General features: G+C 34.1%; 1 protein-coding gene across 1 annotated transcript in view; it reads right to left on the reverse strand.

Moving 5' to 3' along the window:
* LOC135701954 (uncharacterized) overlaps positions 1 to 17929 on the reverse strand; it is a 61986-nt gene extending 44057 nt beyond the window's left edge. The window contains exons 1-2 of the mRNA XM_065222903.1: positions 17861 to 17929; positions 17148 to 17809 (exon numbers count right to left, since the gene is read on the reverse strand). Coding sequence (XP_065078975.1) covers positions 17148 to 17809; positions 17861 to 17929 — 731 coding nt within the window. The remainder of the gene's footprint in view (positions 1 to 17147; positions 17810 to 17860) is intronic.
* Between the last annotated feature and the right edge of the window lie 594 nt (positions 17930 to 18523).

Here is an 18523-nt window from a genome sequence, read left to right on the forward strand (position 1 = left end):
TTTTACAATTGTGTTGCTAAATTTTACATAAAATATGGATCATATTGATATTTTTTATGGATCATTAACACTTTTTTAATGATTTTCTCCTATGTTTTATGGATCATTTGGATGTTTTTTAAGGAACGTTTTCCAATATTTTATGAATCATTTATTGGTTTTTATATTCAAAAGTATGTTTGCCTTATTTTACTCTACAAGCGCTGTAATCTCGATATTTGTGTTGCATTGGCCAGAAATAAAATGGAGGGCCAAAAGTCTAGAACCAGCAACTGATGATCATCATACAAAGATAATGGGTGTCGAAATATCGTAGAACACATCAGAAATAACATGGGAGACTTTCGGAAGACTAGTAGCAGTGATGCAGAGAAGGACAACAAGTCCACAAATAGGCTCGAAAATTGAACAGCAGGGTGAAGAAATAGCGAAAGTTGGTGAGATCGTTTTAAATTTTTAATTTTTATTATTGCTTATATATACAAAAAAATGCTGGGATTGGGAAGGGTGAATTTACCTATCGATCCACCAAACCCGTTTTTAACTCTTCATACAGTGACATGTTGAGGACAATCAGAGGTTATTAAGCTTGATCAATTCAAACACTGCTATTGGAGTTTCTGTGCAACAATGAGTTGCAGACAACTACCATTCACCTGTCTGATTTTAGTATTACGCGGTTAGTCTTTCAGTTGTTTTTTTTTTTCAGTTTTGAAATAATTTTTTTTTTTGCATGTGATCTGTCAGATGATTTTTCTCAGAATTTGTCAAAGTTAATATTCTTCTGTTGGATTAATTATCTGATCACTGTCCTCGCTGCCATTTTAACTATTTATCTACGGCTGGTTTGGTCATATTTTTGTATGTTCGATTTACGCGTCTGATTTGATAATTTTGTCATTAGAGACATATACTGCCTATAATCACATATCAGTCCTTAAGAGATGAACTAGCCTATGGCTAAAAATCTCTATAATAAAGTATAAAAAAAAAAAAAAAAAAAACATATCAGTCCCATATGGATTTTCGTCAATTTTGAGATAACAGTGCTATCCACTATCAATTGGCATCTTCTTTCATATTATATGATAAAACTACGGACATTGATCATGAAAAATATGAAAACAACATCAAGTCAGTTTGTCCCATCAAGCAAAGTTATCGTATACCAGTCCAATTCTCAAATTAAATCATCCAGAGGTGAATTTTCAGTTCTGCTCTTTTAGTTGCCAATTTTTCCATTTTTCAACATGCAAGTATCAATGCACCTAATTTTAACTAGAAAAAATAATAATAAAATTACCATGATTTTTCAAATATTTACATGGAAATCGCACTTCGTAACTTCGACTGCCATTTTCTCAATGCCTACTTTTTCCATATGGGACTGATATGGGATCATAGGCAGAATACTTATATTTTGCATTTCTTTTTTCCCATTGGTTCATTTATTGCCATGTTGTCATCTTGAAAGTAAATAGTTACCAATATTCCCGTATTGATCCAAACCTGTTCTCCCCAACCTAATGGTGATTATTTCACACACCACTGTCAATTCTATATTCAGTAGTTCTATTTTATATACCCTTCCATAGATGTAACCTACGACATGAAAGATCTTCTACCAGGAAAAAAGTGTTACACTTAATTCATCCATTAAAAATCGTAGCTGTGGGTTGTAGCAATTGTATGCTGTTTTTAGTGCTAGCCCCCATAGCCAACAACAGCCAGCGAGGAAATGTGGGAGACAAAATTAGTCTAGACCACAAAAGGGGCCGCCTTTATGGTGGATGTAGTGTTAAGACTGACTGTTTTATTATTTAGCAGCGTCGCGTCGTCCAGCTGCGTGCTACCGGGTGGTACAGAAATTGCTGGAGCTAGTAGTAGAGCACTGCTTCCTTGGGAAGTAGTGTTTGGAATATGATTTACGCGACTTTTTTTTTTAAATGAGGATTCGAGGTTCAAACAACAGTTTTGCTTAATGCGATAAGTGAATTGTGCGGTTAGTGTTGGAAGGTTTTCTAACGGTTCTTTTTGTACACAAGCGATCACTGGATGAATGCTCGGATAGTAGATGGGACAACAGCTGTAAATGGTAGCTTCAAAATTTAGCAAAAAAGCAGGATAGAAAAATGAAGAATTGGATGATTTGGTTCTTGAATTCACTGGCATATCCCATAAAATGCAATCACATAGGGTTAATGTTTCTAATACCATAAGTGAAAAGAATTTTTTGACAATGTTTTATTAGCAAACAAAAATATCCATATTGTATTGTCCAGATGACGCATTGTTCTTCGAAAAATGGAAGAACACGAAATTTTTATCGACGGGCTTATCTGTAGATCCAAATGGCAACATTAGAGCCATTTTTCTTACCCAAGTAACACACAAAACAAGTTAGAAAATAATATTCATGAAAAGTTGTCTTATAAGAGTACTATAAGCGTTTTTTTTAAACATCTTTCGTCATTATTACGTTTTTAAGATGTTTTATTATAACATGAGTGTATTTGACACCTCATGACAAATAAATAGCAATAGCGCGTTTTGAAGTTGTCCTCAAGATGATATTAAAGTAACAAACAAAACATGTTATGAAATAATATTCTTGGTAAGTTATTTTATTCGAGTGCTATAAGCGCATTTAAAAACATCTTTCGTTATTATTTCGTTTTTATTATGCTATACATTAACATGAGCGTATTTCACACCTTAGGATACATAAATAGCAATAGTATGTTTTAAGTTGTCTGCAACACGTTAAACTTGATAAAACACGAAACATGTTCCAAATCAAAAACCGTTTAAAACGTTCCTATTTAGAACTTTTTGATGCTCGAACTGCAGGCTTTTAGTTATATTTTTGTATTTGAGATGTTGATAATTAACATGCACACATAGGAAAAATGGATCTGTCAAGTGGAATCTCTGATGCCGATAAAGTCTTGTGGTACAAAATTAAAAGGAACGGAAACTTTAGAAAGCGAAAAAGAGATTTGGTAAGAAACATACTCAAGGAAGCGCCTCTAAATGAAAGTGACATAAAAGATCCCGATCCCCATATGAAAAATTACATCGATACTGGATACACTGAATACAACAATGCAACGATTGATCCTCATAGACCCGCAAATGATAACGAAGTTGCAGAAGAAAATCATAAATTGGATATTAGCGAAGAAGAAGTAGACCTGGATTCTATTAAGGCAGATCCCCAAGAGTTCTGTAATGAAATTCGAAAATGGGCAGTCGATTTTCAAATAAAACATACTGCTCTCAATGCTCTTCTACTCATCATCAAGAGTCACACGCTGTTATTTCTTCTGATGAGCGTCTTGGAGGCAAGTATTGGCACTATGGTTTGGAAAAAGTCTCGACTGATCATCTAACCAGGATTGATCACATCCCAGAGCAAGTGTCGTTAAATATCAATATTGATGGACTGCCTGCGTTTAAAAGCTCTTCGACCTCTTTTTGGCCAATTTTAGTCAATATACATGAACTAAGAGAAATTCTGTCACCACTAATTGTGGGGATATTTTGCGGAGGAAGTAAGTGAAAATAATAATACAATTACAGTCATAATACTGAACCTGTGAAATGCGTGCCGAACAAGCTCACCTTTCGGCAATGGAACACGCATTTTGCGGGCTCGGTATTATGATAGTTGCATAAGTCAGAATATCATCTCACTACTTGTTAAAGGTAAACCTAAAGACGCGAACGCATTCCTGGAACCATTTGTTGCCGAATTAAATATAGTTCTAGAACAAGGAATCACAATCAAGGATACGAGCGTCAAATTGAAGCTACGTTGTTTTATTAGTCATACTCCAGCAAGATCTATGCATCACATTTTCTTCAATGCATTATACATAAAATTGTTTCAGGTGTTATCGGCCATAATGGGTATAACTCCTGTCTAAAATGTGTGACCGAAGGGGAATACTGCCATGTTTTTAGAACCATGACATATCCAGATATTAACGCAGCGCTAAGAAATGACCAAAAGTTTAGATCTCGTGCATATGAAGGCCATCATAAGCAGGATTCTATCTTGGAATCAATAGTTGGATTGGATATGGTTGAAGACTTCCCTATTGGAGATGCCCTGCACCTGATCGATCTTGGCATAACCAAAAGATTTTTGAATGGCTGGAAGTGTGGATCTTTAAACAACCATGACGCAAAATGGTCAGCTCATCAAATCGAAACCGTATCGAGCTTTTTGCAGAGCTGTAAACTGCCTCGAGAAATCAAAAGGCCCGTTCGAGGCTTGGACCAGTTACCACGTTGGAAGGGAACCGAGCTCAGAACCTTTCTTTTGTATCTCAGTCCAATTATCACTGCAAAATATTTTGAGAAGAAAGAGATATCTGAACATTTTTTAAATTTCTATTGTGCTAAACAAATCTGCTCAAGGCATGACCAAACACTTGAAAACTACTTGGTAGCCAGAAACTACTTTTTAGAGGAGACGAAAATATTGTATGGTACCCAAATGTTTCGCAGCAACATGCATAACTTATCACATTTAGTGGATGACGTGGAAAGATTTGGTTCATTAGACTCATTTGATGCATATCCATTTGAATCCAAACTATATTGTTTGAAAAGGTTAATTCGTAGTGGGAATATGCCCCTTTCACAAGTTGCAAAACGAGTCTGCGAAATTCAATCAAATATTTCTAGCAAAATATTTGTGAAATCCAAAAATATCACACCGATTTTGAAAACAAAGCAATCCAAAGATGATGCCCAGCTTTTTGCATATTCGGATACGGATATTTATTCATTCATTGATTTTGGCAACTTTTGTTTAGACACTAAATCTGACGCAGATCACTGGATTTTAACAGATAGATGCGAGATAGTTTCAGTTAAGTATATTGTTCATAAATCGTCGACTAATACCATTCAGTTGTATGGAAACCTACTTTGCAATATTTTTGATTTTTTCACCAAACCAGTACGATCATCATCACTGTACGTGTTCGGTTGTGATTTACAAATAAATTCTTCACAACTGTATACGTTGGAAAAACTCTCCTGTAAAATGGTTAAAATCGATTGTATTGACATCAACTTACCAGAATCGGTGTTTATTCCACTTAAGGCCATCGTTCGGACATTTTGAGCCGTTTGTCTGTGATTTGGGTGGTTTTCCAGGAAACGTCCCGAAAATCCTGTGAAGGAAAGCGAATATCGGGAAACAAATTCCGTCCGATTGTAGCCAAGGATTTTGTTTTCCTAGTGGGGTAAAATTTGGGTGGAAAAGTGCATTCAACTTCAAGTGGTGTGCTTTTTCCGGGAAAGTGGCATTTCCACCCAAAGAGAATATGCACGTGAGTGTATATGTGTGCGCAAGGAAATGCAATCTTGCGCCTATGTTTTCCCGGGAATTTCCCAAGAAAGTATACCATATTTTTATACCAGGACATTCTGCAGACATAAACATATGATTTTCGAAAATTTGTAGCATGGTTTTTCAATTTCCAAACCATGCGCCAAACATTCTCGCTGTAAATTCGTCACGGACATAGTAAAGAAGCAATCAGCAATTACGCATTTGTTTTACCACGTTGCCACATTTTCTTGTTCGTAGGTCCACGAGTCCTTTTTCGCTAGTTTGCTCATCATATCAAATTGATCAGGAATTCTTCCGAATGTTAAAAATTATATCGAAGACCTACGACGGATCCGAAATTGAAATTGAGATCTCCATATACTCTTTCATCATATCAAACTGAACAGGAGTTCTTCAAAATCTTATCTTATCTATCGAAGACCTACGACTTATCGGGAATTGAAATCGAATCCTGCATATTCCCTCATCACATCAAATTGATCATTAATTCTTCCGAATAATCAGAAATTATATATAAAACGTATGACTAATCGGAAATTGAAAATGAGTTCTCCATATATTCCACCAACACATCAAATTGATCAGAAATCCTTCTGAAGATCTTCGGGCAGTTAGAATGTATTTCAAAATACAACGATAGTCAGGAAATATTTCGAAATTCTTCCGAATTATCAGAAGTTAGTTGGAAGCTTTACGGCTGATCAGAAATTGGTATCGAGTTCTCCGTATATTTTCTTATCATGTTTAATTGATCATAAATTCATCTGAAGATCTTTTCAGTTGGAATGTATTTCAAAATATAAGGATCTCAGGAATAATGTCGAGACCTTCAAATGACCAAAAATTGAATCTACATCGTTTGAATAGTATCCCACCATATAAGAATGATCAGGAATTATTCCAAATTCTCGCATCATATAAAATTCTTTCGAATCATCAGAAATTATATAGAAGCCTTACGGCTGATCAGATTTTTTTCTCCGAAACACTTTTTATTGTAATTCTGGTTTATTGTAAGAATTTCAATCACATGAAAAGTGCATCGCAATTTCATAAAAATAATAATTAGGAAGTCATTATCCAATCTTAATCTAAAAAATTTGAGCGTGTGTGGGTGAAAACAAATATAGCAGGTGAAACTTTTATATTCGCCACAGATTATGATTGTTATACTTCTATTGAAATATTCTTCCAAATAGCCGAATAAATAGTATCTTAATTTCCTCCTGAAATTAAAATTCATATCTATGGCATTTTCAATCAACGCATGCTGATTTCATTCATTTCTGATTCAGAAAATGAGAGCATTCTGCTCGCAGTCATTGCACAGTGGTTGAAAAGTACATTTTGACGCTCTTAATTAATAGCACCATGGAGAGCGGATTTAGAGTAAGGACGTCTTGAACAAAGTTGATGAATATGACATGCTTCATATTTTAAAGGCATGGGTTTTGTGATTAATCCCCCTAAAAGTGAAATGAAATATTTATTTTTTCACAATGTCGAGATAAATGGTTGACGTTTTCAGCAAAGTTGTAGCAAAAATGATTAAAAACAACTTTGCTGAAGACATAAAAGTCCTAAATTTCACTCAAATCGAGATAGAGAGCGTTGTTTGAGGACGGACCCCCAAAAACACGTTTTTCATCAAAACACATATATTCTTTAATTTTAGGTCCTCATTATGTTCAACAAAGTTGATTGGTATACTAAAATACACATCGTTCTAGAACATACTATACCTGCATCATTTTAATAGGATGAGTTATTGATAAATTTTCTTCTATTTTCCTCATATTTTGGACTTGCGTATCTTTCTTAGGTGCAAAAAGGTGCAGATGAAATCAAATGCATCTAAAACTACATTAAAAGAGCTTTCAAATGGTGGTTAATTTGTCCGTCCACGACCGTCTTCTGGAGAGTTATGATCAAAACAAACACCCGTAGATAGGCTTTATAGAAGTCATGTCAACAACAAGGGGATAGTGTGTTTTATACCGCGTAATAAATTCGTTTCCATAGTAACCGACTCAATAAACAAATTTCCTACTTCTCAAAGCTTATCAAATTCAAGAACGGCACATTTTCTTTCCAAAAATTGCCCAGAAGGCAAAACTGAAGCATCAAGAATGAAAAAAAAAAAACTGTCAAATTCAGTTAAACTTGTGAGTCGATAAGTGTTTTTCCACAGTGCTCATCACTGTTTTTCATCAAGCGTGAAGCAATTCTAGATAAACATTTCAAAAGCTCTTATCTGCATTGATCGATTCTCTTCATCGACTTTCTCTTCCGTGGTGGTTTTCCAGGAAACGTCCCGAAAATCCTGTGAAGGAAAGCGAATATCGGGAAACAAATTCCGTCCGATTGTAGCCAAGGATTTTGTTTTCCTAGTGGGGTAAAATTTGGGTGGAAAAGTGCATTCAACTTCAAGTGGTGTGCTTTTTCCGGGAAAGTGGCATTTCCACCCAAAGAGAATATGCACGTGAGTGTATATGTGTGCGCAAGGAAATGCAATCTTGCGCCTATGTTTTCCCGGGAATTTCCCAAGAAAGTATACCATATTTTTATACCAGGACATTCTGCAGACTATGCACAACATGATGGTATACATAAACATATGATTTTCGAAAATTTGTAGCATGGTTTTTCAATTTCCAAACCATGCGCCAAACATTCTCGCTGTAAATTCGTCACGGACATAGTAAAGAAGCAATCAGCAATTACGCATTTGTTTTACCACGTTGCCACATTTTCTTGTTCGTAGGTCCACGAGTCCTTTTTCGCTAGTTCGCTCATCATATCAAATTGATCAGGAATTCTTCCGAATGTCAAAAATTATAACGAAGACCTAAGACGGATCCGAAATTGAAATTGAGATCTCCATATATTCTTTCATCATATCAAACTGAACAGGAGTTCTTCAAAATCTTATCTTATCTATCGAAGACCTACGACTTATCGGGAATTGAAATCGAATCCTGCATATTCCCTCATCACATCAAATTGATCATTAATTCTTCCGAATAATCAGAAATTATATATAAAACGTATGACTAATCGGAAATTGAAAATGAGTTCTCCATATATTCCACCAACACATCAAATTGATCATAAATCCTTCTGTAGACATTCGGGCAGTTAGAATATATTTCAAAATACAAGGATGGTCAAAAATTCTTCCAAACTATCAGAAGTTATATGGAAACCCTTCGATTGATTGCAAATTGAAATCAAATTCTCCATTAATTCCTTGATCATATCATATTGGAATTATCAGGAATTATTCCGAATAATAAGAAATTATATCGGAAAATGAAATCGAGTTCTCCATATGTTCCCTCATCACATCAAATTGATCAGGATTTCTGCCAAATTATCAGAATTAATATCGAACACGAATGACTAATTGGAAATTGAAATTGAGTTCTCCATATATTCCATCAACATATCAAATTAATCAGAAATCCTTCTGAAGATCTTCGGGCAGTTCGAATGTATTTCAAAATACAAGGATGATCAGGAATTATTTCGAAATTCTACCGAATTATCAGAAGTTATATGGAAACCCTATGACTGATTGGAAATTGAAATCGATTTCACCATAATGTGTACCCTATGTACCATATCAAAGTGTTCAGAAATTCTTCCGGATTATCAGAAATTATATTGAAGGTCTTCGACTAATAGAACAATTGCAACAAAGTTTCCATATATATCTCAATCAAATCAGGTTGATCAGGAATTCTTTCGAATTATCAGAAATTATAAAAAAAAAACTTCCTGATCAGAAATTAAAATCGAGTTGTCCATATCAAATTGATCAGGAATTCTTTCGTGTGACCAAAAATTGTATCGAATACCTACGAATGGTGGGAAATTGAAATCGAGTTTTATCAGGACATCTTCCGAATTATCAGAAATTATATCGAAGACCTACGACTGATCGGAAATTGAAATCGAATGATCCATATACACCCTAGCAAAGTGATAATGAATTCTTCCGAATTATCAGAAATCATATTCAGGGCCTTCGACTTATAGAAGAATTGTCATCGATTTTTCCATATAGGTATATCTTTATCATATCAGGTTGATCGGCTATACTTCCGAATTATCAGAAATTATATCGAAAACATACGGCTAATTGGAAATTAAAATTGAGTTCCCCAGATATTCCCTCATAATATCAGATTTATAAGGAATTCTTCCGAATCAGCAGAAATTATAAAAAAGACCAATTACTGATCGGAAATTGAATTCGAGGTCTTTGAATATTTCCTCATCATATCAAAGTGATCAGGAATTCTTCCGAATTATCAGAAATTAAATCGAAAATCTACGACTAATAGAACAATTTCAACCAAGTTTCCATATATATCTCAATCAAATCAGGTTGATCAGGAATTCTTTCGAATTATCAGAAATTATTTAAAAAAAAAACTATTTCTGACCAGATATTGAAATCGAGTTCTCCTTATTCCATGACCATATCAAATTGACAAGGAATTCTTCCGAATTATCATACATTATATCGAAGGCTTACGACTGATCGGAAATCCAAATCGAGTTTTCCATATATTCCTTCATCATATCAAAGTGATCAGGAATTCTTCCGAATTATCATATATTATACCGAAGGCCTTCGATTAAAAGAAGAATTGAAATCGAGCTCTCCATATATATCCTTTTTCCATCAAATTGAATAGAAATTGTCAGTTGGTCAATAAGAATGTATTTACAAAATGTAATAATGATCAGGAATCATAAAGAAGACTTTCAAATAATCAAAAATTTGTTTTAAACCCGTTGAATACTATCCAACAATGTCAGTTTGATAAATATTTCATTCGAATTATCATAAATGATACGAAGACCTTCGATCGGAGATTGAAATCGAGCTCTCCATATATTCCCTGGTCATATCAGAGTGATCGGGAGTCCTTCTGGTTATCTTTGGTCTGTAAGAATGTATTTTCAAAATTTAGCATTGATCAGGAGCCATGTAGACGATCTGCAAATGATCTTGAAATAAAACCATTTGAATATTCTTACATCATATGAGATTGGTTAGGAATTCTTCCGAATTATAAGAAATTATTTCGAGGACTTCCAACTTATAGAAAAATTTATATTGTGTTCTCCATATATTCGCTTCTCATATCAAGTCATCTTCCGAAGATCTTCGGTCAGTTAGAATGTATTTTCAAAATATAAAGATGGTTAGTCGAAGTCTTTCAAATGATCTTAAATTGAAATTCAATCTTTTGAATATTATCGTCCCATATGAGGTTGATCAGTAATTCCTCCAATTTATCAGAATTTATATCGAAGACTTACGACTTACAGGAAATTGAAATCGATTCTCCATATATTCGCTCATCATATCAAAGTGATCAGTAATTATTATGATGATCGTCGGTCAGATAGAATGTAGCAAAACTTCGAATATTCAAAGGATTTTATTTCAATTTCTGACCGTTTACAGATCTTCGACATGATTCCTGTTCAACGCTATGTTATGAAAATACGTTCTTATTGACTGAAGATCTTCAGAATAATTGCTGATATATTTGTTATAAAAGGGGCGCTGGTGGTGTAGTGGTAAGCGTGATTCCCAAAAGGCCTGGGTTCAATCCAAGTCGGCACCACCGGGGTTTTCTGAGGAATAAAATTTCTTATCACGCCTTCCTTCGGAAGGGAAGTTAAACCGTTGTTCCCCAGTCCATGAGTTGATGGGCCGATATGTAGGGTCCAGGTGTGGAAACTATCTCCCTGGTGCCGGTAGCATTGGTACTCAGTACGCAAAAGAAAATCGACGGAAACAAACCAAGGATTTTTTTTATATGATAAAGAAATATATGGAGAACTCGATTTCAATTTTTTTATTAGTCCAAGGTCTTCGATATAATTTTTGATAGTTCGAAAGTATTCCTAATCAACCTCATATGATGAGAGAATATTCAATGCAATTATTTTTAATGTTTAATCATGTGATTCTTATATTTTGAAATGCATTCTTACTGACCGAAGATCTTCATAAGAATGTTTAATAATTTCGATTTGATAAGGAAATATTATATCAATTTATCATTTTATTTATTTAGTTAGTCGTTAATCAAAAGCGTAGATTACATTATAATATCATTACTTATGATCTATGATTTCGCAGTGCTTGGAATTATTTTTCAATTTTAGCGGTGACATATTTAGGACTATCATTTCACAGTTTTCATTATATATAGATATCATCTGACTTATCGGTCCATATTTCGCTTAGCTAGTGCGTTGGCGATCTACCGCGAACAAATGTCTATTACGCAATTTTCGAAACGGTGCATAAAAATTAAGTCTTGATAATAAATAACCTGAGTCAATGCGTTGCGAAGCTATATTGTTTACGGAAGAGACCAAGAGACGATGCTCTTTCAATACCTGATGTTGATTAACAAGCAACATGCTTCATAAGATGGGAGAAGAAATGCTGTCCATCCCAATTAACTCATATAATAAAAACTACTTTTGGATTGACTCTATTCGTTCAATTGTGTAAGGTGTAAAGTGGAAACCAAAACGCTTTATAAAATAAAATTGCTTTATAAAATAAATATGAATTGCCTGCTCTAAGAATTATTGTGTTATAATGATCCACAATTGCTTATTTAGAATCTAGAAAAACACGTAAATCTTTTATTTTATATATTATTTATTTTATCAAACAAACTTTTACAACACCACGTCTAAAAAAACATATACTTCATCAGCATGAATAAGCAGTTTGAGCTTTTTCAAAATAAGAGAGATATCGTGAACGTACAAAATGAAAAGAAGAGGTTCGAAGTGCGAGCCCTGAGGAACTCTTGACAGGACTTGAAATGAATTAGATTTTTTTCTCGCAGTATCTTACAATTTTCTGACGGTCCGTTCCCAAGTATCACTTGCAACATCGTTCTTGACAAATAAAACAAATCCCAGTTGTGAATAAGTTCTATATTAATTGCTTGCAAAACGTCTTGTTGTATTGTTTTTGTGAAGTATTCAACTTTTCTGACATGCTGTTTATCTTGAAGTTATAATTCGGTATTGAATGTCTCAATTATCGGTTTACAACATATTTATAAAAAAAAACTTGGTGAAAACTTGCTAGCCTTATAAACAACATCTTTTCGTATGTCAGTTTTAGAAACGTGAGCAAATATGAATACATCTTAAATATAACTTATTTAAAATATGAAAGTAATAACATGTGGTACACATGACTAGCAAATTTTCATCAAATACCATCAGTTATAAATGTGTTATAAACAGGTAATTAAGAGTTGCAATACCGAATTATAACTTCATTATATGATACAAGTAATGTTCTTGTTTTTCGAATACATTTTATTCATGTTTTATCATCCCAAGTATGGTGTGTAGAAGAGAAACGTAAGATAACTAAAAATAAGTTGACATTCTATTTTTTCCCAAAAAAAAAAGATGTTTGCAAAAATTGGGAATTTTATCAAGAATATGGTGTACAATTCTATTAACAGTATCAAGCTTTTTCTAAAGAGCCCATGAGTTTTTTGAAAGTAGAATGTAAAGATTCTCCAAAAAATTGCATCTGCATTGGAAGTATGAGATCTCATTTTATGCCCTTTTTTCACACAATTAAATACCCCAGAATAATAACTTTTGTTAATTGATGATGGAAACATAAAAAAAATCCATTCGTTGCAAGGATGAAATTTATTTACAACATGCCCAAATTAGTAGGTTGCGTTATAATTATAATTAAGTTGCGCTAGCCAATTATATTTACCATAACATATGTGTTTTATATAGACATCACCTCTTGCGCTTTTATCGTGTGACTAGACTAAGTAAAAAATCTTGAAAGCGATTCTGCTGATTTTTACTTGATTTATTTGGTTTAGTCCTAAGAAAACAATTTTTTTTAAATAAACTGCAATGTCTCATTTACACCAATGACTGCGAGCAGAATGCTCTGATTTTCTGAATCAGAAATGAATGAAATCAGCATGCGCTGATTGAAAATGCCATAGATATGAATTTTAATTTCAGGAGGAAATTAAGATACTATTTATTCGGCTATTTGGAAGAATATTTCAATAGAAATATTACAATCATAATCTGTGGCGAATCTAAAAGTTTCACCTGCTATATTTGTTTTCACCCACACACACTCAAATTCTTTAGATTAAGATTGGATAATGGCTTCCTAATTATTATTTTTATGAAATTGCGATGCACTATTCATGTGATTGAAATTCTTACAATAAACCAGAATTACAATAAAAAGTGTTTCGGAGAAAAAAAATTCTGATCAGCCGTAAGGCTTCTATATAATTTCTGATGATTCGAAAGAATTTTATATGATGTGAGAATTTGGAATAATTCCTGATCATTCTTATATGGTGGGATACTATTCAAACGATGTAGATTCAATTTTTGGTCATTTGAAGGTCTCGACATTATTCCTGAGATCCTTATATTTTGAAATACATTCCAACTGAAAAGATCTTCAGATGAATTTATGATCAATTAAACATGATAAGAAAATATACGGAGAACTCGATACCAATTTCTGATCAGCCGTAAAGCTTCCAACTAACTTCTGATAATTCGGAAGAATTTTGAAATATTTCCTGACTATCGTTGTATTTTGAAATACATTCTAACTGCCCGAAGATCTTCAGAAGAATTTCTGATCAATTTGATATGGTGATGGAATATATGGAGAACTCAATTTCAATTTCCCGTCAGTCGTAGGTCTTCGATGTAATTTCTTATAATTCGGGAGAATTCCTGATCAATTTATGTGATGATGGAATATATGGAGAACTCGATTTCAATTTCCAATCAGTGGCAATTTCTGATAATTCGTAAACAATTCTGATCAATATGATATGATGAGGGAATTAATGGAGAATGCGATTTCAATTTCCAATCAGTCGTAGGGATTCCATATAACCTCTGATAATTTGAAAGAATTTCAAAATAATTTCTAACCATCCTTGTATTTTTAAAATCAGTCTAACTTCCCGAATGTCTTCAGAAGGATTTCTGATCAATTTGATATATTGATGGAATATATGGAGAACTCAATTTCAATTTCCAATTAGTCATACGTGTTAGGTATAATTTCTGATAATTCGCAAGAATTTCTGATCAATTTGATGTGATGAATGTACGGAGAATTGATTTCAATTTCCGATCAGTCGTAGATTTTCGATTTAATTTCTGATAATTCGGAAGAATTCCTGATCACTTTGATATGATGAGGAAATATTCAAAGACCTCGAATTCAATTTCCGATCAGTAATTGGTCTTTTTTATAATTTCTGCTGATTCGGAAGAATTCCTTATAAATCTGATATTATGAGGGAATATCTGGGGAACTCAATTTTAATTTCCAATTAGCCGTATGTTTTCGATATAATTTCTGATAATTCGGAAGTATAGCCGATCAACCTGATATGATAAAGATATACCTATATGGAAAAATCGATGACAATTCTTCTATAAGTCGAAGGCCCTGAATATGATTTCTGATAATTCGGAAGAATTCATTATCACTTTGCTAGGGTGTATATGGATCATTCGATTTCAATTTCCGATCAGTCGTAGGTCTTCGATATAATTTCTGATAATTCGGAAGATGTCCTGATAAAACTCGATTTCAATTTCCCACCATTCGTAGGTATTCGATACAATTTTTGGTCACACGAAAGAATTCCTGATCAATTTGATATGGACAACTCGATTTTAATTTCTGATCAGGAAGTTTTTTTTTTATAATTTCTGATAATTCGAAAGAATTCCTGATCAACCTGATTTGATTGAGATATATATGGAAACTTTGTTGCAATTGTTCTATTAGTCGAAGACCTTCAATATAATTTCTGATAATCCGGAAGAATTTCTGAACACTTTGATATGGTACATAGGGTACACATTATGGTGAAATCGATTTCAATTTCCAATCAGTCATAGGGTTTCCATATAACTTCTGATAATTCGGTGAAATTTCGAAATAATTCCTGATCATCCTTGTATTTTGAAATACATTCGAACTGCCCGAAGTTCTTCAGAAGGATTTCTGATTAATTTGATATGTTGATGGAATATATGGAGAACTCAATTTCAATTTCCAATTAGTCATACGTGTTCGATATTAATTCTGATAATTTGCAAGAAATCCTGATCAATTTGATGTGATGAGGGAACATATGGAGAACTCGATTTCATTTTCCGATATAATTTCTTATTATTCGGAATAATTCCTGATAATTCCAATATGATATGATCAAGGAATTAATGGAGAATTTGATTTCAATTTGCAATCAATCGAAGGGTTTCCATATAACTTCTGATAGTTTGGAAGAATTTTTGACCATCCTTGTATTTTGAAATATATTCTAACTGCCCGAATGTCTACAGAAGGATTTATGATCAATTTGATGTGTTGGTGGAATATATGGAGAACTCATTTTCAATTTCCGATTAGTCATACGTTTTATATATAATTTCTGATTATTCGGAAGAATTAATGATCAATTTGATGTGATGAGGGAATATGCAGGATTCGATTTCAATTCCCGATAAGTCGTAGGTCTTCGATAGATAAGATAAGATTTTGAAGAACTCCTGTTCAGTTTGATATGATGAAAGAATATATGGAGATCTCAATTTCAATTTCGGATCCGTCTTAGGTCTTCGTTATAATTTTTGACATTCGGAAGAATTCCTGATCAATTTGATATGATGAGCGAACTAGCGAAAAAGGACTCGTGGACCTACGAACAAGAAAATGTGGCAACGTGGTAAAACAAATGCGTAATTGCTGATTGCTTCTTTACTATGTCCGTGACGAATTTACAGCGAGAATGTTTGGCGCATGGTTTGGAAATTGAAAAACCATGCTACAAATTTTCGAAAATCATATGTTTATGTATACCATCATGTTGTGCATAGTCTGCAGAATGTCCTGGTATAAAAATATGATATACTTTCTTGGGAAATTCCCGGGAAAACATAGGCGCAAGATTGCATTTCCTTGCGCGCACATATACACTCACGTGCATATTCTCTTTGGGTGGAAATGCCACTTTCCCGGAAAAAGCACACCACTTGAAGTTGAATGCACTTTTCCACCCAAATTTTACCCCACTAGGAAAACAAAATCCTCGGCTACAATCGGACGGAATTTGTTTCCCGATATTCGCTTTCCTTCACAGGATTTTCGGGACGTTTCCTGGAAAACCACCCAAATCACAGACAAACGGCTCAAAATGTCCGAACGATGGCCTTAAACACACTTTAATGTAAATGTTTTTGAGTATAATTTCTCATTGTTAATACACAGTTAAAAAAAAGTAGTGTAAATTTCCGTTACTATGATGCACATAAATGGAGCGTCATATATCATACAAGTTTAGGTTATAGATGGTGAAAATTTATGAGACATGTCATGTTATATTCCATATATTGTATGCAACTGTCCACTTTTGTTTGCAACATTTCTTGCAAGCTGCTAGTTTACGTGAAAAGGAAGATTACATGTATGAATGTTTGCATGCATGGATGTTTACATCGTCAGTAAAATTCAGAATTTTTTGGTGTGTAAATAACACATCGTTTGCCATAATTTATTTCTCTACATATTTTACTGTCGAACTGAAACACCGTAAACCAACAAATTATCGAATCCAACCGAGTTAATTAGATTTAAGTGGGACATCATCCAGACCAGCCGTTGAATCTGAATCTTTACCGTTTTGCAACATCCTTCGAAAAACACTTTCGTTGACGAGTACAGTTTGCCCACCGACCTTGCTTGCCTTCCAGAAATCGTTGAACCTCAACATTTTTCTGACGGAGAAACTGGCTAAAGCAAGCGTCGTTGGCCTCCACAGTGTGTGCAATATCAGCAGCACATACAATGCGTTGTATGAATGCAACGAATCCTGGAAAAGTTTCCTTGAAGCTTCTGTTATCCGCTGTAGATTCTGGCCCAGGAACCTTTCTTGAAAACCCTTTCCATGAGAATGGTAGAAGAATAGTTGGCACAAGCATTCTTCTCATGATAGTTTTGAAGAACGGAGATCCTTCGCGCTTCCCGTTCAAACTGTATTCGGTATGGAAGAAACGGTATAACTTGTCAGTGTACATCCTATCATTCAAGTTCTTTTCCAACAATTTCAATCTGTTCTCATCTTGAACTGGACAAAGATCAGCAAATTCCAAAAAGCATTCTTGGTTTCCCTTTTTCTCAGGTGCTGTTGATCCGGATTTTTTCGTTGACATTAATTTATCGATGTTCGCCATAAACAGAACTAATTTCTCCAATTTGGTTTCGATCCCATCAAGTCTAATTTTGATTAACTCGAGTTCGCCATTGAGATGACCTTCGACTTCTGGTGATGGATTAGTCTGCTGATTTTCGACCTAAGAAACATCCGCAACAGCTGCTGCATTGTCACCGACCAATTCAGCGTAGCAGTCATATCCTAGTTCTATGTAACGTCGTCCGTCCATATCCTGAACTTCCTTCATCGTTTTGCTTACCTATTTAAATGATAACCAATAGTGGTATTAGTATATAATATAATATAATATAATAGTTATTATACTGAAAACCGTAAAACAAATGCAATGTACCTTTATCAACCGATAAAGATTAAATTTTATATTTAGGTTACTAAGTGAATTTACACTATTATAATTAGCGAATTCGTTAATTATTCAGATCCAACCTGGATCGGGTATCAAGATTGGGTCTGCTTGTTTTCTGACAAACTCCTTTGGTTTTTAAAACCTAGCTCAGGTTGAGGTTCGCACTGACAAAAAGTTCGGTCACTCCCAACACAGTTTACCCATTTTTTTGTAGGTTCAGTTTTGGCCGATCTGGGGGGATTCTACCCAAATTTGGGATGTTTTGAAATAGCGTGTGGAAAGGAGATAAAGACAATGTCTTTATATAAGGTCCGGGCCAACAGGCAGCTTGTCGGTGTTGGAAGCAAAAATGTTGTAACACTGAAGTTACGACGTCACTCTACCATAACATTCCATACTGCGAACAGTGAGATTTACGTCACTGCCACAGCTGTTTCGTGTAAAAAGATAAACATTGCAATGCAATACGAACAC

The sequence above is a fragment of the Ochlerotatus camptorhynchus genome, unplaced genomic scaffold, assembly GCF_037179485.1.
Source record: "Ochlerotatus camptorhynchus isolate MF236.1 unplaced genomic scaffold, CSIRO-AGI_Acam_v1.1 ptg000180l, whole genome shotgun sequence".
Taxonomy (NCBI): domain Eukaryota; kingdom Metazoa; phylum Arthropoda; class Insecta; order Diptera; family Culicidae; genus Ochlerotatus; species Ochlerotatus camptorhynchus.